Source organism: Sebastes umbrosus, chromosome 5 (assembly GCF_015220745.1).
Source record: "Sebastes umbrosus isolate fSebUmb1 chromosome 5, fSebUmb1.pri, whole genome shotgun sequence".
In the NCBI taxonomy this organism is placed as follows: Eukaryota; Metazoa; Chordata; class Actinopteri; order Perciformes; family Sebastidae; genus Sebastes; species Sebastes umbrosus.
This window is the reverse complement of record NC_051273.1, coordinates 30,381,328-30,403,940: the sequence shown is the minus strand read 5'-3', so window position 1 is coordinate 30,403,940 and position 22,613 is coordinate 30,381,328. Positions and strand designations below refer to the sequence as shown.

The 22,613-nt window shown below is 42.8% G+C and overlaps 1 protein-coding gene across 5 annotated transcripts in view; it reads left to right on the top strand.

Moving 5' to 3' along the window:
• Nucleotides 1-22,613, top strand: part of pbx1b (pre-B-cell leukemia homeobox 1b) — a 79,634-nt gene that overhangs the window by 11,335 nt on the left and 45,686 nt on the right. Inside the window, exon 1 of one of the 5 annotated variants that reach the window (XM_037770120.1) lies at nt 20,807-20,927. The exons of the other annotated variants lie outside the window; for them this stretch is intronic. Coding sequence (XP_037626048.1) covers nt 20,870-20,927 — 58 coding nt within the window. The 5' untranslated portion in view covers nt 20,807-20,869. Of the gene's footprint in view, nt 1-20,806; nt 20,928-22,613 lie in introns of those variants that run through there. 5 annotated transcript variants of the gene reach the window in all.

The following is a 22,613-nucleotide window of genomic DNA, read 5'->3' as shown; positions in this document are numbered from 1 at the left end:
CATAGAGGAGTAAAGAAACCAGAAAATATTCACATTTAAGAAGCTGGAATCAGAGAATTTTCACTTTTTGTTGGCGATTAATTTAATAGTTTTCAACCTAATCGATTAATCGTTGCATCTCTACACCGTAGAAGAAATACTGTACACAAACGTGAGGCTGTTTGCAGACTTTGTAAAATGCAACATCCTTACAGTAACACTAGCTTGTCACTGAAGTGACGCAGTGGAGGCACCACGGATGAAGTTAATTCTATATTATTCAAATGAATTTAAATGAATAATGTGTTGAATTTGTATTTGTTCAAAATCATATTTTTGAAAAAGCACGATTTGATATTCATCCCTTCTTTTCTGAGTGAGCATCGTGAATTCCGATTTTCATTCATCCACTTGTTCTTATTCCGGGAGCTAGACGTGCTGGATCTATTCCTAGCCCGCATTGGGCTGAAGCCAAGGAAACACCCTGAACCGGGTCCATCGCAGCAGTTCAGATTTTATTAACGTTCAGTAATCTGAGGTGGATCCCCTCCTGCAGCAGTCTCAGATTTAGAGATTGTGTGTTACTCCCCTCCGAAGATGAAATTGTACAAACAGCTGATGCCTCTTCTCCTACTTTGCCAAGATATCCCAGCGCAGTGTTGTCCATCTTGTAGCGTTGCATGGCCAGAGGCGTTGTCATGGCACCAACTGGCCTCATTGAAGTGACACCGAGTGCTTTGTCAGCTTTGTGTCTCAGGTGCCAACCTGCGCTTCCCAAAATAAACTGTCATGCAATGTGGCAGGACAGAGAAATGTAGGAGCATGTTGGGGCCCTGCACCCCCCTGAAAGGAAACAAATGTTCCATAGCAGAAATGCATTGTGGTTTTGGACGCCTTCCCGGCGCCGACACCAGCGACATGGTGGGGAACTTAAAGCGTGGAGCGTGATCGTCTGCGGCATCAGCGGGGGTCACAGCGGGCGGGATCACAAAACTTGGAGTTTCTCTGCATTGACGAGGCCTTTTATTTATTTTTTAAGTGACTTTATTTCACTGTGGACCTGTTACATTTTGACAGCTCTTTGTTATTCGCAGACATCCTCCTCCAGAAATAGCTTATGCTCACTGTAGTTAGCTCCCCTTCCTGTTTTATAAATGGTCTGTCATTTTCTCTCTGCGGTGCAACATTACACCAGGAGAGGTAACGGAGGATGTGCACTTGGTTGAAGTCACTTTCAGGCTGATGTCAGGAGGTTGGAGAGGGCGGGCATGTGGAAAGTCACATGCCGAGACGCCGCAGCGACCTCCAAACTGTAACCACTGGCCGTATCTGCCCCGTTGGATTTGGCCCTGAGCGTGTGATTCCTGTTAGATCTCAGCGTGGCCTGTGTGCTCTAGAGCTGCCATGACATTTTTATGACTAGTGGACTGAAGTAAAGGTGGGAGTCACGAAGGCTTGAAATGGAAGTTCAGTCCTCACCTCCATAATGAGGAACCAGTAGGTAATCATGCAGACAGGGAAGGATTCTGTAGCCTGACAGCGAGAGAGGTATAATGATGTTTCACTAAACACGGGCTGTGCAGAGCTGGGTAGGTTGTGATTTGAACAGCGTTTGAGCCTGGATTGTCTGGGAGGGGGTGGAATGGGCCCATTTTCTACGGGGTCACGGCTCCATCCGAGCGGGAAAATAAGCAATACTGTTAAAACCCACTGACTGTTTCGAAATCATACTAAAATGCCACGAGAACTGACATTAAACATAATATATTACATATACAACTAGTTTCCTTTTTTGATTTCACTAAACAAATGAGAAAGGCAAACAGACAACATGCTAATAGTGACGTTTCTCTCTCTAACAAAACCAATGCAATGCATGCTGACTAGATAATGGCCAACATTTTGCAGTTTGGCTAATTCTGTGTTCACATCATATCGCTTCAACCATAACTACAGCCTGTAGTCAAAGATATTGGGAATATCTGACACAGTCAGACGGCAACCTCCGGTTCTGAAAAGTGAAGCCGATGTGGAAGTGCCTTAAACTTGCATTCTTTCTAACAGCCAGCAGGGGGCGACTCCTCTGGTTGCAAACAGAAGTCTGATTGTATAGAAGTCTATGAGGAAATGGAAGTTAATCGTAACAAGTTGGTCGCCTAAAAATCGTATTCAGCGTTCGGTTGTACATAGCTCAAAAGCTAAAGAAACCAAGATGGCGACGGCCAAAAACACGAACTCGTGGCTTCAAAACGGCAGTCCATAAACCAATGGGTGACATCATGGTAACTACGTCCACTTCTTACATACAGTCTACGTACTCTGGCAATATCTCCCACTCGGTGAAAAGAACTACAGGTGTGTCGACAAACTGTTGGCAGAATGACGACAAATGCATCACCAGTGGCCGTTCAATTAAAATTAAATCCAATATTAACACTAAAACAATAGATTCGGCTAATTTAAAGAAGCTGTACACTGTTTATTTGTAACTTGTTTCACTTTTAGTGAACCGCAATGAACCGCTACTAATGCCTAACACAACAAAAGAAGCTGCTGATATGGTGTGGCTACAATGTTAGCGGCGAGGCTGGAATAATGTGTGGACACTCAAGTCAAAATGTTTTTCCTGTTTTTCCCATTCTGCTGTAATTGCGTGAATGCAACATAACTCACAAAAAAAACCTTTATACAGTTTATATCATCAAAAAATGGAGATCTGCTAACAGCATTGGTCCTGCCATTGATTTTATGGGGGAAATCGGACACAGGGAGGTTGTAGTGATGGGACATTTCATGTTTTAAGGGGGTCATTGTCCCAATGGTGCGCTCCGCATCAAACCCTTAAGATTTATTGTTTGGCATTGTCAGGAAAAAATACTCACTCACTGGTTCCAACTTCTCAAATGTGAGGACTTTTCTCTGTTTTATATAATTATAAATTGAACGTGTTTGTGTTTTTGGTCGCACAAGACAAGCAATTTCAAAAGCATCTCCATTGTGACGGGCACTTTCTACCATTTTCTGCCATTTTACACACTAAACGATTATGAATCAATCAACAAATAATAATTGGGAGATTAATTGATAGTCATTAGTTGCCGTTCTGAGAGCCAGCTGGCCGCCCTGTCACCGCTCTCCCTGCTGATGAATGCACACTGCTCCTGCCTCCGCTGTAAAGAGATTGTGTTGATAAGTTAATATTCCGACAACAGAGATGAGATAAAGAGGTTTTAGGAGTTTGGAGGATAGCGTAACCTTGATAAAACGCTCATCTCAGTGACATTGATTCTCACCATCCATCTTCGTCTGATATGAAGTATGCAAATGGTGGCATCGGCTGGGAGTGGAGTACAGTGCTGTTAAATGGGCCATTTCAAATGTTCTTTGTACTATGCTGACTTCCAAAAAATTCACTGTCAGCCGGCTCGGCTCACGCTGAGGTCTTTCTGGAGACGCTCTTCCACCTTTATCCCGCATCTTCTTCCATTTATTCCACTTCTCTTCCCCTTTTTTTTTTACTCCCCCTCCCCTCTCCTTGCATGCTATACAAATTAGGCATACTGACAGTGTCAGAGTGGCTACTCATAAAATATTAACAGCTTGTAGAGAATTTTACATTGCTACATTTCTCTTCATTTTTAACTATGTCAGCACAGGCTGTGGAACATTTATTTGTGTGAGTTCAGGCAGGCTATTACCCTACCCGCTTCTTTTTTTTTTTTTTTTTCATGTTTCAGATGATATCCATCAACCCCTCTTTCCACATGCATGTCTCACCTCAAATATCCTGCCTCTGCAAATGGAAGCGAGACAATATTCCAGTGTGTTTGTTTGTACCTACCACATCCTGGTATACATGATCTCTGGATGCCGAATGTAACAAGGTGTTTACTGCCTTATGAAAGTGGTAGTTATCCCTTTATGAGTTAAGTTAAGACCAAATATGTTCCATTAAACAACATATGGATGGTTGTTAAAATGCCTTGCATGGAAGGCGAAACCTGAACTGGCTGTGATAAACAATTAGAAGTTGTCTAGGATCAGTAATCCTCAACATAAATGTGTGTCTGAGAGGCATCATTGTTTTTCTCATTTGTCTTTAAGATGGTTTGTTTTGCTTCTTTTTTTTTTTTTAAATCTCTTTTAACCGCTGGTCTCCGAACACATTCAGCTCCGTGGGCGGGGATGGCCTCTCTCTCATTCTGCCTTTTTCTCGGATGGCCCCTTTAAAAGACGGAGCTGTCAATCATCTGCAGGCGGCATCGGTTCTCAGCGAGGGACTGGAACAATGACTTTTGTTGTGACACATGTGCATTTCTGTTGAGCGTTCTGTGGACAGTGTGTTACCCTTTAATTAAATCCATCCCTTCGTTCTGAATGAAGCTGAAGGGAGGCGCGCAGATGGTTGTCCAAATAACTGAAATGATTGAATATAGCGATGCAGAGAGAGGGCATTTAGATCCTATGATTTGGGTTGAATGCTTATTTAAAAAGGATAATTTCCGTTTATTACAACTTGGGTTCCATTTCCATGCTTCTGCAGTTAATTTACTGTCTGTTATGGTAATATTATACTTACTAAAGTAACTGCTGAGATCTGGGCACACGGCTGCATTGCTACCACAAAGTCTGACGGGCATCTGAACAAGGGGGGTGGGGGATATGGGGGGGAGGGGGTGGGGGGGGGGGGTGATGGGGGGGCATATGCATTGAAACAGACATAGTGGGCCTATATTGATGTATGAGTATTGACTAGTTATAGTTTTTTAGTCCGACACCCAGACCAGGCACCAGGATGAAGTGACTGAGGGGGCTGGTGGGCAATGTTTTTCATAAAATAGAATTCATTGATTTAACCATGTAATAGCCTCAGATAGGCTCAATAACAACAAAACAACATCAGGCTACTGTTTCAAAATCAAGAATACACACACATAAGAACGTAACATTAGCAGAGCGTTAAATATTTTTTTAACGTATGAACGATTCTCTGTCAAAATCAGCAGGCGGGGGGCGTAGAAACCAGTTTGCAGCTTGCATCTCTCACTCTCTCTCTCTCTCTCTCTCTCTCTCTATATATATATATATACATACATACATACATACAGTATATACATATACTCGCCAAAATGTAGTGTAAGTTTGGAGCATTATTTAACCTCCTTTGCGACGAGCTAGTATGACATGGTTGGTTCCAATGGATTCTTTAGGTTTTCTAGTGTCATATGATGCCAGTATCTTCACTCCAGCTCTACACTCCAAAAGTTACCCTGGGGGGGGAGAACCTAGAGATGGGCAATATATCGATATTATATTTACAGTATATCGCGATATGAGACTAGATATTGTCTTAGATGTTAGGATATCGTAATATGGCATAAGTGTTGTCTTTTCCTGGTTTTAAAGGCTGCATTAAAGTAAAGTCATTTTCTGTCATTTTTCTATTATTTGCCTTTACCCACTTCATTAGGTCCACATTATTGGTGATTATTTATCAAAAATCTGATTGTCTAAATATTTTGCGAAAGCACCAATAGTCAACACTACAATATCCTCGCAATATCAATATTGACGTACTTGGTCAAAATTTATTGTGATTCTTGATTTTCTCCATATCGCCCAGCCCTACCTTGGCCCCCCTGGCCAACCCACTTCCTCAGTCTATATGCTGACGGGGCAAGAAACACAACCAGTCAGACAATCATACTGGTTCTGAGACGGGAACATCAATCTTTGACAACCTTTGACGAGGGGTCACCAGTAGGCATGGCTAGGCTGTAAAGGGCCACAAACCAAAACAGGTGGAGAAGCAGTGGTCAAATCCAGAGATAATAAGGTATGTCTACATCGGCATAAAGGGTACATCGCAAAATATGTGACAAAATGATATTGTCTCCCAGTATATATTGTGATCTCAGTTCTGTAAGACTAGGCAAAGATGCAGGTGTAAAATCTCTCCTCTGATTGTTTTGTATAGCGGTGAAAAACATAAATGGAGGAAAATGAGTTGATGAGGTGTATCCTCCTCTCTTATCATACGTAGCCGGGACTTGCTCTCCTCTTGACTAATGATGATGTGTGGCACAGGTAGCTGTCAGCGAGGCATGATTAATTAAAAGGGAAACTAGGCCAATTAGTCATATTGTTCTAACGGTGGTCAGCGAGCAAGGCGAGTTGCACCGCCGACGCCTCCACCGTACCTAGACATCCATAACGCGTTGGGTTCTGCAGCTATTTGTGAGAAGTCTCATCAGCTCCGGGGGAGTTTTTATCTGCGTCCCTCTGCTGCCTCAACACAGACCTGATAACAATTAGGCGCCGTCTGCTTTGGAATGGGGCTCAGAAAATATGAGCGTGCCGAGCGAGGTTGACATAATGAACAGATACAGCGCTCTGGTGTCTGCTGAGTTTCAAGTCGCAGAGAAGTGCGGATCTTTTTGCCACTAACCTACAGTTAAAGCTGCATTTGATTTTTTTGTTTCTGTGTTTGGCGGTCCAACCATGCAACAGTGATTAGCATTGTTGAGAAGCCAGCGGCTCACGGCGCTGCTTTCAGCGCACACTGCCTGAGGCTTCTCAGCTGCCAGCTGTGGGTCTCGCTGCAGGCCCAGTGAAGAGAGAGAGCAGAAGTCGTGTTTGTGTTGGACTGCAGTGTTGCTCCCAGCGTGCAGCCTGGCCCTTGTCAGCGGCCCTGTCATATCTGTCTCGGGCCCGTCCCGACAGCCAACCCGGACTCCCGCGTCACAAAGGCGGGCTCGTCCTGGGAGAGACAGGTGTCAGCAACCCGCCTCCCAACCTCCCTCCCCCCCCCTCTCCTCCTCCTCCTCCTCCTCCTCCTCCTCCTCGCGCTCGTCCGGGCAGATGCCTGCTGCGACGGAGCCACATATTTGAAGCTGAGCAACTTAGAAAGAAGGGTCATCTCCGCCACCCATTCACAGTCGCCGTATCGCAGGAGACCCGAGCTCCATCAGCGTGTGAGAGCGCTCATGTCAGATATGGAGCATCCACCAGAGGAGACTGTCCCCAGTCCGAGAGCATTACAGACTGGGGCTGCCTCCTGACTGACTGACACACTGACTGACAGCTTTATTGTGTCCTTTGAGGAACGGGGATGAAAGGCTCTCACGAAGAGGCCTTACAAACACAGACCATACTCAGCCGTGCTCGGGGAGAATTACTTGTTCCTTTGTATGCATTGTTGTTTCTTTGTATAGAGTCCACGTCTTTTAGCTGACAACACTCTTTTTCTAATTGTACAAAAGCAGCCACGGAGGAATCTGACATGTTATATTCTGACTACAAAGCTTCAGCCCCAAGGACTCGGAGAATCAGGAATTTCACGAGGAATTTTTATTAGCTTATCTTATTCCAGATAAAAGCAGCGTAATGATAGTACAGTTGATTTTTTTTCCCCATGTGTGGGGACACTAGCGCCGAGCCAAGCTGCGGTTCTTGCAACCACATGTAAAACAGATCCACTGAGAAAATAGCACCAAATGTATCTTGTTGTGTCGACCTATTTTTTTGAGTAATTGTACTGCTAATCTCAGTGTCAAATACACTGCATTTCCTAAAGCTGTTTCATGGAAACATTAGAAAACGAGCCTTTGTAACTTTTGTTGAACATCGGCCACAAGTGGCAACTACAGGATCAATGTGTAAACACACAGGTAGTGTAACATTAACACAGGTAGAAAAAGAGTCCATAAGTTATAAGTAACCCGAGCAGTAATGCCAGTTACAAAGCATATACAACCAACATTAGCATCCGTAAGCTACTGGTCATATCAGGCCATAGGCTGTACATAAAGATGGACGACGCATCTCCACTTCCCCCCACTGTACAAAAGTGAAGGCAAAATATCCCTGATGCATGAGCTGCCATCTTGAGATTTTGACGGGTTTCGTAGCAGCCAAACGGCGCTACTGCAACTTCCGTGTCTGTCACGTGATGATATTGGGTCCAAAAAGACTTTTTCCCATAGATTTACATTGGGAAAGAGACGTCTGTAACTCAGTGGGTAATTTTTTTTTTTTGAGGTTAATCAACTTCCCAGTACGAACACCTAAATAGATCTTATTTAAAAAATTAAGTTTTTAAAGTTGTAAAATGAACTAAAAGCCGAATCCAGAGTTATTTCCCTTCCTCCGTTCATGTGAATGAGACCCAGACCGAGGCTGGAACGCAAGACGTGACGACTGCGTGACATTGGGACCCGGTGACCGAGTCATGTGACCGAGCGGACGCTACCGCGCATGTTCCATGTGCCCAAGATCCGGGTACTTTTCCAGACGGAAGTCGAGCCATTTAGGCTTCATGCGCCACTGAGCAACTTTCATAGGAATGAACGGGGCCCCGCCTCCAACGCTGTATTCAGTTCTCTTTATACATCCATGATAGATACACAGACGTCAAGTATCGATCTTTTATTGTATAAACTATTAACCTCAACTATTAACAATCCACTATTCTGTCTGAAGTGTCACGTTAGCTTGCCGGAAAGAACACTAAATAGCGCTCCAAAATTACGCTAAATTTTGGTGAGGAAAAACTAGCATGGCCATTTTCAAAGGGGTCCCTTGACCTCTGACCTCAAGATATGTGAATGAAAACTCTGAAATGAACGGAGTGAAAACGGTATCCTATTAGATAAAACAGATGTTGACAAACTGCATAATGTACAGTTGAATAAAGGTAAAACAAATAAACGCAATATATCTTATCGCAATACTCATACAGCATATCAGAAAATGTTTAAATTTGCAATAAGATTATATTGCAACTTAAATATCGTGATAATATCGTCGTATCATGATAATATTGTATCGTGGGGCCTCTGGTGATTCCCATCCCTAGTAGCCAGCACATGTGTAACACCATATTTATGCTGTGTTCAAATTCATGTTACTAATTCCCTTCTTTTTTTTCTACAACTTCGCTTTACAGCTTAGAGACGGATGCTAAAGTGCCGTCATTTTAGAAGCAAATTTGTCCATATTTCGCCGCTGCTCTACCTGCCAAGTGCATGACATTTTTTATTCAAAGAAATAACACGAAATAGTGAAAGCTAAATGACTAATGTACCCTTTCCTCTCTCTCTCTCTCTCTCCCTCTCTCGTCCCTGTGTGTTCATACTCTGTGGCTACTTGCATCCCCATTTCCTCCCTGCGTGTTATTTTTGTAGTCATCTAAATTGATCCACGGTGAAGCCAGACAAAGATTGCTGTATATTTAATGTCTTTCAGCAGCCACATTAAGAGTGCAGTTTGTAGGGGAGGGGGGGGGGGGTTGGAGGGGTTGGGGGGGGGGGGGGGTGTGTGTGCTGTGACATTAATAATTTAATTGCAGTCGTGTATCTGAATGCTGCAGGAGCGCCAAGTGATGGATATTTTTAATGATATGAAGAGTGAAGCCCAGAAAGATCAATGCCGGCTCACACACACACACACACTAACACAACCACACACACAGCCACACACACAACCACACACACACGGTGTCTGTCAATGTGAATATATGGGCCTAGCGAGGATGCTCCCACACTAATATTGTTTTGGTCCATAAGCCGTCTGGTCTGATCTTCCGGGCTGAAGGTCTCCGGCCCGAATGACTCTGTCCCCTTTGCTGGTGCTGTCAGAACTGACAGTCCTCATGTTTATTTCATTTTGCGTCTGGGCTGTCTCGTTTCCCTACCCTCCAATGTCATTAACGCTCGGAGCCAGGACCCTGCAGTGGCGCGCCTAATGAATTCCTCTGCGGCTCCTCACTCCCCACCTAGTTACCCCAGCTCAAGGTGTCAAATTAAAACAGCCTGGGAAAAGAGAGAGAGAGAGAAAGAGAGAGAGAGAGAGAGAGAGAGAGAGAGAGAGAGAGGAGCCCGCTCTTGTTGTGTGTGTTTGTCTCGCTGCATGTATGTCCCTCTGTTGCATTATTTAGTTTGTTTAGGGCGGCAATTTGTTGTAAGCGGTTAGGATTGAGAGAGCTTTTTTTTGCCCCAGAACAAATGATCAAAATCAAATCTTTCAATTAGAAAAATAAGTCAACAACAACAACAGCAGACAGAAGCTGCAGAAATGAGTTTGATCCAGAGCCGTCTCTGATGTCAACATGCCGCTTTAACCTTCCTTTTGGTTGATCATTATCACGCGCTACTTGATGAAGAATTGCAGCTTTTAACATTTGGGATCTCTGCGATAATTTGGGGAATGAAATCAACGGCGGTGGAGGACGCCTGGGTGACTGCTAATTGTGCTTATTTAGTCGTCATTGTGATAGGCGTAACGAGGCCAGACGTGTTATTGAGCTGTGAGGCTGCAGCGGAGGAAGCAGATTTCTTACATTTACCCCACGTTGATGGAGCCTTTGTGATGTCTTTCTGGGAAACGTGCAGTGTGAATAACATTCTCATCGATCTGAATCAGATCATTTTTGACAATAAAATGAGGGGTGTGAGAAAATGTCGATACACATGATGAGTATCGCGATATAGAGTGCTACAGGCATGACATATTTTTTTTAGGCAAACCAGGAAGTTAGCATCGCCCTGGTTCCCTCGACAAAAAGCCAAATGGAATTTTTCCATTGGGTTTTAGATTATTGCAGAAAATAAACTCTGTGGCAAAAACATACGTTTATGAGACGTGCACGTTTTGTTTGGCAAGATAATCTTCACAAATGAACACCACTTTTATGACTTTCAAAGTGTGAACGCAATCACCAGGAGAAAAAAGCTAACGTTAGGCTATAAAAGAACTATACCACGGTTGCATGAGCGGGAGTATACTCATACACACATACTAGCATACTAGCTAGCTAACATACATACTATCCTACTAGCTTGTCGAGAAGGAGCTTAAATAAGGCTCCAAAGTTACGCTTAATTTTGGCGAGGAAAAACTGGCAAGGCCATTTTCAAAGGGGTTCCTTGACCTCTGACCTCAAGATATGTGAATGAAAATGGGTTCTATGGGTACCCACGAGTCTCCCCTTTACAGACATGAACACTTTATGATAATCACATGCAGTTTGGGGCAAGTCATAGTCAAGTCAGCACACTGACACACTGACAGCTGTTGTTGCCTGTTGGGCTGCAGTTTATCATGTTATGATTTGAGCATATTTTTTATGCTAAATGCAGTACCTGTGAGGGTTTCTGGACAATATCTGTCATTGTTTTGTGTTGTTGATTGATTTCAAATAATAAATATATACATACATTTGCATAAAGCAGCATATTTGCCCACTCCCATGTTGATAAGAGTATTAAATACTTGACAAATCTCTTTTTCAGGTACATTCTGAATGGATACAAAATTTGCAATTAATTTGTGATTAATCACGATTAAATATTTTAATCGATTGACAGCCTTAATCGCAACATATTGCAATATATTGAATCGTTACACAGTATCATGATACATATTGTATCGCCAGGTTCTTGCCAATACACAGCCCTAATTAAAACATGCATAGAAAGCATGCTTTTGTTAAACTACTTTATGATTATACAGGGTGCATATTGAGGTTAAGCGAGGCCACTGCTGTTCTACAGTATATGTCCATTTGCCGGCGGAGACCCTTCAGTATAGTGACCACAGTGCTGCTGCTGTCAGAGGAGCAGGCCTCCCTGTGTGGCTCTCTCTCTCTCTCCCTCTCTCTCTCTTTCTCTGACAGCACCGGAAGATGGAAAATGGTGTCAATCAATTCATCAGAGCAACACGGGTGGCTGTGCGGCGAGAGGAGAGCTGGGGGCGTGGTAATGGCAGCGTGCAGGAGGAGCGCAGCACATGATTATGGCTCCCTGCTGCAACTATTTCCCCTCACCGCTGTAGCTGATGCTGCAGTGCCTTAATGGACTGTACAACCAGTCGGTCCACAGCTATACAAAAGATTCCTGCGGAGCGTCCTTAGCGACCACAATGGCAATCTGTTGTTTTGGTGTCTGAAGGGCCTCCTTTCCCAGCATCCCTATATGCTCCTCCGCAGTTGTTTTGGACCACCGTTGGCACTCAGTGTCCACGGCTTGTTAGACTGAAAGAATGTGCTTCACGCGTTAATTAAAGATGTGTAAATATGCTCGAATGGGCCGCATCCTCACATTTGCGGAATCGTCTCTGTAATATATTTTAATTAAGGATTAATTAAAAAATAATGGGGGTTTTATTTTGCCTGGCAGACTGGATTTGGACATGATTCTGGCGTCTGCTGTGAGCTCGTCAGTGGAATATTGAGCATCTTCTCAGCAGAGCGCAGGGAGACTCTCAAGGTCTCATGAAAACAAAAGCTTTGCCCTCTCCTCTTTGAGAGAAAAAAAAAAGAAAGAAAACAGACATTTACTGTGGGAGGGAGTGGCTAACGCGTTGGCTTAATTAAATTTTTTCCACCCCCCTCTCTCTCATCTTCACCCTCACCCATCCTCTCCTCTCTTTTTCGGCTGGCAGAGCAGCAGAGTGGCTCTGAGACACGGAACACTAGTTGTGCTGGCAATTATGTTAATGGGATGCTATTAGGCCATGATTCCGTATGAGCGATCGGGGAGAAGAAGAGCCCCGGCGGCAGAAAATGATAACGGAGCGTGCGCCTCGTTGATACCGCTCCAGCAGGATCATTTGCATAATGAACCCTCCCCACTAACGAGGGGTGTGGCCTCGACACTGAGCTACTTAGGGAGCTCAGGAGTCGCAGCGTGAGGCGAAGCCGACACTGAAAGCACAATGTGACAGGGAAGATTCATGGACTTCGAAAAGCCATTTTGGCACGAGTGTAACTGTAGCATGCAAATTCCTCAGTCGGTGTCTTTTGCAAACTGCAGTTTACAGGCTCGGCTCGGCGTTCCCTTCTACCAGAGAGACATGACAATGCAATTTCTTTGTAGTGCGCTCTTATCTTGAAAAATGAATGAGGAGATCTCCATATTGGCTGGCTCTGTGGACTAATTTAGTCACGACGGGTCTTGGGCTGAGTAAAATCAAAGGTGTTTTGTTGCTCCTGTGTAGTGCAGCGCCACATAAAGCACTTTTTCGTTTCTGCCAGATACACTCTAAAATGTCTTCGGCTTCCATAATTAGTCACAAATCAAATATTCATTATGCTGTCGTTGTCAATTTATTCATTGTGAACTTTCAACTAGGGCTGTCAATCGATAAAATCTCGATAAGATCTTGATTAATCGCATGATTGTTCAAAGTTAATCATGATTAATCACAAATGAATCGCACATTTTTTATCTGTTCAAAATGTACCTTAAAGGGAGATTTATCAAGTATGTGATACTCTTATCAACATGGGAGTGGACAAATATGCTGCTTTATGTATATATTTATTATTGGAAACCAATTAACAACACAAAACAATAATAAATATTGTCCAGAAACCCTCACAGGTACTGCATTTAGCATATGGACATATACTGTATAACAGCACTGGCTTTGCTCAACCTCAATATGCACCCTGTATAATCATAAAGTAGTTTAACAAAAGCATGCTGTCTATACATGTTTTAATAAGGGCTGTGTATTGGTAAGAATCTGGCGAGACGAGACGTATCATGATACTGGGTAACAATTCAATATATTGATATATATAGCGATTAGGGCTGTCAATCGATTAAAATAGTTAATTGCAATTAATCGCATGATTGTCCATAATTCACTGTTCAAAATGTACCTTAAAGGAGATTTGTCAAGTATTTAATACTTAATATTTGCTTTATGCAAATGTATGTATATATTTATTATTGGAAATCAATTAAAAACACAAAACAATGACAATTATTGTCCAGAAACCCTCACAGGTACTGCATTTAGCATAAAAATATATGCTCAAATCATAACATGGCAAACTGCAGCCCAACAGGCAACAACAGCTGTCAGTGTGTCAGTGTGCTGACTTGACTATGACTTGCCCCAAACTGCATGTGATTATCATAAAGTGGCCATGTCTGTAAAGGGGAGACTCGTGGGTACCCATAGAACCCATTTACATTCACATATCTTGAGGTCAGAGGTCAACAGACCCCTTTGAAAATGGTCATGCCAGTTTTTCCTCACCAAAATTTTGCGTAATTGGAGCGTTATTTAGCCTCCTTAGCGACAAGCTAGTATGACATGGTTGGTACCAATGGATTCCTTAGCTTTTTATAGTTTCATGATACCAGTATCGTCACTCTAGCTTTAAAACTGAGCTCGCTACAACCTCCGAAAGATCGATTACGATAATGTGTGAAAGAAATTAGTGGAGTTAAATTGAATTCAGTTATTATTGTGTTAACTTTAACAGCCCTACTTTCAACCTTTCTGTTCAAAGTCTACATTTTGCATTCCATGTACAGCACAAACACACACACACACACGCACACACACTGAGTTTGTGTCTGTATGATTCACTAAGCGTTAAGAGGGAAACTACCTTGGGGCACCAAAGCCCTGTGGATTCCCTCAGCAGCTAAAATAAAACAAGCTGAGCAGGGATTGCTCCACTTGCTAAACATACTGCTCCTGCGGTAGCCTCCTTTTTTTTGTGCCTTATTTATACAGTGGAGGTTACGCTATTGATCCCAATCCTAACAATTTATTATTAATTTGTTTGCAGTGCAGCATCTTTGTTTTATGCTCCGTCCTGATGTCTTGATGTATTATTTGTGTGTCCACACAGCGTGCGTATTTTCCTGCAGCGCGCCGGCCTGTCGTCTTTAGACACAGCCTCAGGATTTGATCGGAATGATCTCGAGGCCCACGGGAAGACATTAAACACCCAGAATGCCCCTCAGGCTGCTCTCCCCCCTCTCCTCTCTTTCTCAACCTTTCATTCTCCCTTAATGAGAACTCCTCCTAATTATTTCAGTGGCTGGAGCGCGGGGGGACACAGCCGGAGTTAGATCCCCCCTGCGCTCGGACGTGACTGCTATGCTGATGAAGACTGGGGGGGGGCGGATGGGGGGATCAATAATTTAGGCTCTAGCCTTAATGGTGGAGCGAGGAGAGAAAGCGATACATCTGAGTCAGAGATTACATTTTAAAGGCGCAGCTCCAGCCGGGCTGCCGGAGTTAACTAGAAACCCCCGAATGTGTAAACAGCTGACACATTTATGTTTACTGGAATCCTTATCGCTCTTCCTCTAAAGCTAAGTCTGTGTCTAAGTGCTTGTTTACCTAGCTTTGTGTATCCCGCATTCAATTATTGCAGTCTGCAGAGTCACTCTGGAAAACGTCTCGCTTTGCCAAACGATTTGCATTTGAAGTACATGGGGATATAATTGATTTAGAGGCATGAATATTGATAGTATCTTATCAGCTCGGTGCCCATCCCTCAAACCGCTCGGCGGAGAATAATGGTCCTCTGAGCATTTTTCTGGTCATCTTGCTTTAGCGGATGCACACATAATCTTTAAGTGTACAGAGCCTGGGCTCCATGAAGCCCTTCCATCTCCCTCTGGGGAGGCATCCATGCATCTTTTAAAGGACTCTCCACATCAAGAAGGCCTGAGCAGAGTACCCTGCAGTCTCTCCCTCAATTATTAAAGCCGGGATTTTGATGCTCTGTTTTAACTTAGCCTTGGAGGAGGAAGAGCAGAGGAGAGGAGGAGAGGAGGAGAGGAGGGAGACACATGCAGAGGACAGTAGCCCTCGCCAAGCCTCACATCCTTACCCTGGAGGAAGAGAAGGATGGTGACAATTTTCTATGGCAATTTATTAGAAGATTCTCTTTTTTTTTTTATGGAAACTTGGAGGTTTTGAAACATTCATATGGATTTCATATTGCAGACATTCCCTCTTCAAACAGAATGATTCACTGCGGGTTGCATTACAGCTTTCCCAGCGCTGCATACACACTGTCACTGTGTGATAGAAAAAGAAAAAAAAAGGGGGCTGCATCCAATTATAACGGGGGACACATTTGCTCACAATGTTTCCTTTGATTGATGTGTGAGGGCTGCGGTCGGAGCTCTAACGAAGTCCAAATGGCGAGGATTGAAACGTCACTTATTGACTCGGCCTGACAAACAATAACATCAACAACAGACGTCGGTGTGCTCGGCGCCGGTTGCCATAGAAGTGGGAAGAAATGAGTGATGAATCAAGCGAACACGAGACAAGATCTCACGTTGTTTTCTCGTCGTCGCTTGTAATGTAAGGAGATTTAGTGATTGCGTACGGGCTCGGAATCCCACTTGATTTGATGTCATTGTTTATTTTTTTTCATTCGAGCGCCAAGGAAGTCATGCAAACTCCATAAATTGCTTGGCTGATGGCAACGGCGCTCCATATAAACTCTATCCATTGTCTGTGTGAATTGCAGCTGCCTTTAAGTCTGATTAAATATTGATGCCCATGTAAACACTCGTGCCATATTGAGTACTTTATTCAGAGTCACAGTCTCCCTCCGCCGCGTGGAACGAGCTGCTGTTCCGTTTGAGAAATAGGCCCATTGTTTCTGGGCTCGCCGTTGATTTACAGTGACAAAGTAAAGTGTTCTGACACCGAGCTGAAATTAAGGCCCGACCAATTCCCGACTAAGGTGTCGTGAATTTGAATAAATCCTCCTGCAAGCCCGAGCCAACACGCATGTCCTCGGTTTGCGACACACGTGAAGCGGCTGCGAATAGCGGCGGCTGTCGCAGTAATTTAATATTGTCTTCCACGGGCATAAATATCCTCTGCTTGGGAAAAGGCAGAGGATTAGTACAGCCTAATTGATAATTGACAAGATTTATTCAGCGTCCGCAATCAATCAAAGCAGCAACACTCTGTGAAGTGGTTTGTTACATGAAAGCCAGTCGTATCTCGGATTATTTGATTTGCACAAGTGCGGGCCGGAGTGTGCTGCACATGCTTGTGAGGGGGAGATATGGAAGGATGTGTGTACATTCATCTGTGTTCCTTTAACTTACAGGCAGCTCAAAGGTAAATATGTGTTCTGTTGGTGTGCAGTAGTACAGTCAATTATTTACAATTATTATCAAGTGCAGAGAGAACTAACATGCTTATATTAGAGATACTGTAGCAGGCATTATTCACAATTTTTTCAGTTTTACAAGTATATTGTGTCCTAACCTTTATATAGATATATTAAGGGTTGTGTGTTAGCAAGAATCTGGCGATACGATACGTATCATGATACAGCGGTTACGATTCAGTATAAGAACAACACAAAAGCAGCACTTTAAATCATGTGTTTACCAGAGATGTGCTCATAAATATCTTGGCAATAAGTCATTCAGCATGAAAATAGCATAAAAACGACTAGTAGACTGAAGAAATCTTTAAGAAAAGAAAGAATTGTAAAATAATTTCTGATTGACAGCCGTACTTCTGTTGAAAAGAGGAATTGTAGTCGCCACTTATGTACTGGGGTTTTTTGTTATTGCTGTTAAGCTACCGCCAATGAAACACAACTCTTCCTGCTCAGATGCTTCACAATTAAAAGACTTCCAGCGGCTCGACTACTTTTGACAGTAGTGTAATAGCGATGGGGGAAAATGGCAAAGTAGAAGCAATTTGAACTTATTGTTATGAGCTTTTGTGCTCAAAAGAGAAAATCAAGTCGCTTCTACTTTGCCGTTTTTTCGATCACAGTTAAGCTAATGTCAATGAAACAACCCCTTCACATTAAAAGACCTTCAGCAGCTCAAAGAGCACAATCCTTCCCTTTTTTTCTTGGTGGCGTTTAATGTGAAACATCTGCAGGAAGTCTTTCACTGAGAAACGCAAAGTAGAAATAATTAGTGGACGAAGAATACTGATGAAATGAGTGCTGTGGAAATGGGACATTATTCCGAATTTTTAACATGTGGTAATTCCATCCCCCACAAACCCCAATGTTTTTAAATTTTTTTTTTTTTACCATTTTTTACCATGCTATAATTTCAGTCATTATTTGAATCCCCACAGTGATTTGAGAATGTACTGTACTCAACCATCAGGCAAATTGAGAGAGAGAATCTGGGGACACGATCATCCTGGATTGCATCCGCAGATTAGCTTGAGGCGCAGCGGAGCTCACTACCACCTGCGTCTTTCATCCTACGCTGCAATAGTTGCCACATACCGAGATAATACTACTGCGAGGGGAGACATTTTCTTCCCTTCTCTCTATCTGTTTTTCTCTCTTTGTCTTTTCCTGTGAATAATAGATCTCCTGCCAGTGGAGTTTCTTTTTTTCCCCCTCCTCAGTGTTTGCCTGATATCTCAGGGTCAACTCAATGGCTATGTGAAATAGAAACATTATAGACTCGTACTGTGAGACTGCATAAGTGTGTATGCGCGTACAGTATACCACGAGCCGTGTCTGAAATGCCATGCTCTTGGGAGAGGGAAGCCATCCACATATAAGAAATGAATGAGGTAATGTGCTGGGAGGTAATGGGTTTATGCAACATACTGGAACAGAGAAGCTCGTTAGGAGACTGGAGCCTTAACCCCAGCGCTGCTTGCCTTTACTCCCTTTGTCATAGCAGACTGGTGGAAGCCGGGGAATTTAGTGCTGGAGGGGGGGTGGGTGGGGATCCATTTTGGGAGGTGGAATTCAATACTGGGAGTCTTTGCACGGAGGCACAGGTGAGTTGCTTTATGTATGAAATGGCCTGTCTCCGAGCAGCAAACCAGCCATGTTGCTTCCAACTGGCAAGGAAGCACAATCAATAGGAGCGCACTCAGTATTAATACTATGTAAGTGACCTATATGTCATGCTAAATATATACAAAAGTCAAAGGCAGGAGTGATTCAAAAGTAAATCCTAAAAACAAGTGCTTATGAGTGCTTGGTACCAACCCAAATATGTCCATAGAGCCGGGTAACAACAGCTGGCCTGTAATACAAATAGTTCCAGAGATTTTTTGCTGTTGCTATAGTTATTATACAAATGCTTGTATTTAGAAGTTAAACCTTTGAGAAACTGCGGTCCAATAGTCCAAAAAATTACGTCCTACGTCTTTTCCTAAACACTTTTCCTTGACATTGATGGAAAACGTCTTGAGGTCAAGATGTGAAGGAGAATTCATGAGGACTTTGCTGAGAGATTGTGACTGCACTTACACTAGGCTACGGATGTTTATTTTAAAGCAATTTTATTCTTAACACATAGGCTAGAAAATGAGTACAGTGACAAACTCAATGCTCAAGTAAGGATCCATGTCCAAAACAAAATCACACATCTTAAGAAGTTTAATTGATCCATAGTGTGCAATTAAACAGCAACGGCGGATGTAATTGACTCGGGATGTCACGAGAACCGATACTTCGGTACCAAGTTGATGGCAAAATTCTGAAAACATGACAGTGCTGGCTTTTCTACAGTACCGCAGTTACCGTAGGTACTGTCAGGGCTTGAGACTAAGAGCGTCCCGTCGTCGACGATAGAAAATGTGTTTGGGACACAGTAAACTCACTTTCGATTAGTCCAGGGAACGCGCCCTATTTTTTTCTGGATAATGCTACATTGTGAACAACAAATCCGTGTTGAAATCAGCACGTTTTCTTATTTAACGTTAGCTATAGCAGCCGGTAAGCAGCACAGTCCTGCACGGAGCTAACAGCTAACATTAACGGGAGGTGCCATTGATTTACATTATGTAGTAAAAATGAGTATTGGTTGAAGGTAAATTCTGAAATTATCATGATGTGTTCAAATGTAATCTTTTAAAATGTAGTTTTTGACAAGAAACTTGAATAAATCCTGTTGTTTGAAGGAAATATTTTCACAGCAATATAAAATAGATAATAGAGAAGGAATTACGAGCTGTTTAACTTCCTAACAAAAATCAAAATACAAACAGTAACGAAGGAGTGGATGTTGAAGCACATGGGATTTATTGTTGTTATCGAAAATCGTGTAATTTCACTGGTATTGGTATCGACTACTAAATTCCTGGTATCGTGATATCACTATTATTGACGGCCGAATGGTGCGTTGCTTTAAATGTTGCTGCCGCAAGGAGTTGTGGGATGGCATTACTTTTCTTTTGGTAAAGGATGGTCCAGTGTATAATAAAGGAAGCATTGAAGCACCATTCCTTCGCATTTAGAGAATTCAACCAGCTCTTATCATGGACGCCACTTACTGTAATACTTCCGGGTCATTTCACTCAGTTAGGGAGCTTCCTAAGCAAAAAAGACTTTTAGACCGCAGCCATAGTGTCATTTCAGGAAGAGCACTGAACACTGAGCACTTTTATTAGCTGATTGGTATCAGCTGTTTCATTCATGCCTCATAATCACTGGCTCATTCACAGCTGTGTGCCATCAGCTGATTTCACTATTATTCTGTGGTATGTGCTATATTTTTTTAGGTTTGCAACTAACAAATATTTTCATGTCATTTGGTTTATAAAAAAAGTACATATTGGTACTCGCATCGCAAAATTGTGATGTTTACTGGGTCCTTTGATTCACTGTAACTGTAAACCTCAGATCCCATTCACCCACAACATAAATATTACTGGATTTTGATGAGGACTCTGTTGTACAGCGAGTGTAGTGTTTTGTTGGTAGCTGCACACAACACGGACAGAAAATCCGAGGATGGGCTTTGTGCCATCTCCAGTGTTATCATCACACATCACTGGACAGCACATCAGCTGACTGAAGTGTGCTGCAGTATCTGCACACTTCACTCAACGACGGTGTCAGCATTATAACTCAGTGAATAACATGCTTGGGTCATGTTTGGTTTGTGTGATTGAGACATGGTTGGGGGTTTGTCTCTCTCTGCAGTGGTAGGGCTTTGTTTGGCAGGCAGGCGGGCAGGCATCACCAGGTTTCTGGCCTGCGTGGAGGCTGAGTTTCCGGTCTATTTCCAGCGCTGCATGTTCATTCTAGGTGACTGGGGGGACTGTGTGTCATTAAAGGCCCGTCCTCTGCCTCTACCCGAGTGTGAAATGCTGCGCCTTGGAGATGCTGGTCTGCCTTTTGTTTGTTCGACCGGTTTGTCGCCACAAATCTTGGACAGAAGGTCAGTGCTGCTTTTAGAGGTCAAGAACAAGCCGCGCTGTTTGATTTCTTTTGGCTATTTTTTACTTCTTTTGCACGACTGACAACCTGAGAGTATAATCCTTATTATATATCATGCATATATCACATATTTTCACAAAAAGGTCCAGTGTCTAGGATTAAGGGGGATCTACTAGCAGGAATATAGTATATGCATGTATGTGTAAAATCGCCTGGAACTAGGAATCGTTGTGTTTTCGTTAGCTTAGAATGAGCCCTTCATATCTACATAGGGAACAGGTCCTCTTCACGGAGTCCGCCATGTTGCTCCGCCATGTTTCTACTAAGGATGTCACAAAAAAAAACGATACTTCAGTACCAAGTCAATGCCAAAATTCTGAAAACGTGATGGTAATCGCTTTTCTACAGTACCGTAGGTACCACAGGTACTGTCAGAGCTCGAGACTCACGGCGTCCCGTTGTCCCGGGGACAATAGAAAAACAAATCGGCAGGACAAGAGCTTGTTAATGTTAGCTGTTAGCAGCCGGTTAGCAGCACAGTCCTGCATGGAGCTAACAGCTAACGTTAACTAGCTCTTGTTCGGCCAATTTCAACACGGGAGGTGACATTGATTTACATTATGATGCGTTCATTAACGCATATTACTATTCAGAAAAAAATAGTATTGGGTGAAGGTAAATCTAACGTTATCACGATGTGTTCAAATGTAATCTTGTCAAATGTAGTTTTTGGCGAGAAAATAAATGCAGTTGTTTGAAGGAGATGTTTTCACAGCAATATAAAATAGATAATTGAGAGGGAATTATGAGCTGTTTGACTTCCTAACAAAACCAGTATGCAAACAGTATCAAAAGGAGTGTATATTGAAGTACATGGGATTTATTTTTTTACTTTTGTTTTTTACCGTGGTATTGAATTGGTATTGAGAATCATGGAATTTCACTGGTATTGGTATCAATTACTAAATTTCTAGTATCATGACATCCCTAGTTTTGGGCAAACCAAACACTGACTCTAGAGAGAGCCTTTTGTATTTTTACGTCACCTGAAGGCCACCATGGTTCTCCGACACATTTGTGAAACTGCAGTAATGTGAGCCACCCAGTGCAAAACCATGGTACCACCAGCCGTCGTCTGAATTTCGTTGCTCCTAAAGTCGACGAAAGATAAGATAAGATAAGATAAGATAAGATTAGATAAGATAAGATTAGATATTCCTTTATTAGTCCCGCAGTGTACAGCAGCAAAGGGGATAGTGCAAAAAACAAGAAGCATCAGCTAACACAGTAAAAAAAGAGCTAAAAAAAAGTGTAAAAAAATATGAACCATTTAAATAGAAGGAAATATAAAAATAGGAGCAGTATATACAGTAAGATCCTGAAAGGTCGTGAGAGTCTTACCCCGGTTTTGAACTCGGCGGCTCACGTTACCGCAGTCTTGGAAAGGGAGGAGTGAGCGGAGGGGTACTCAGTTGGTTGCAATCTGCAACCACATCTCGATGCCACTAAATCCTACACTATGCTCCTTTAAATTCTCTGTTTAAACACATCCCACATATATATTAATACGATCCATCCAGACTGCACAGGCTTACTGAAAGACTACATTGTGCTGTATAGTGTACAGTTTTCTCATTTACTGTCAGAAAAGAGAAATGAGCCTGTTGGGACATATCACCATAACAAT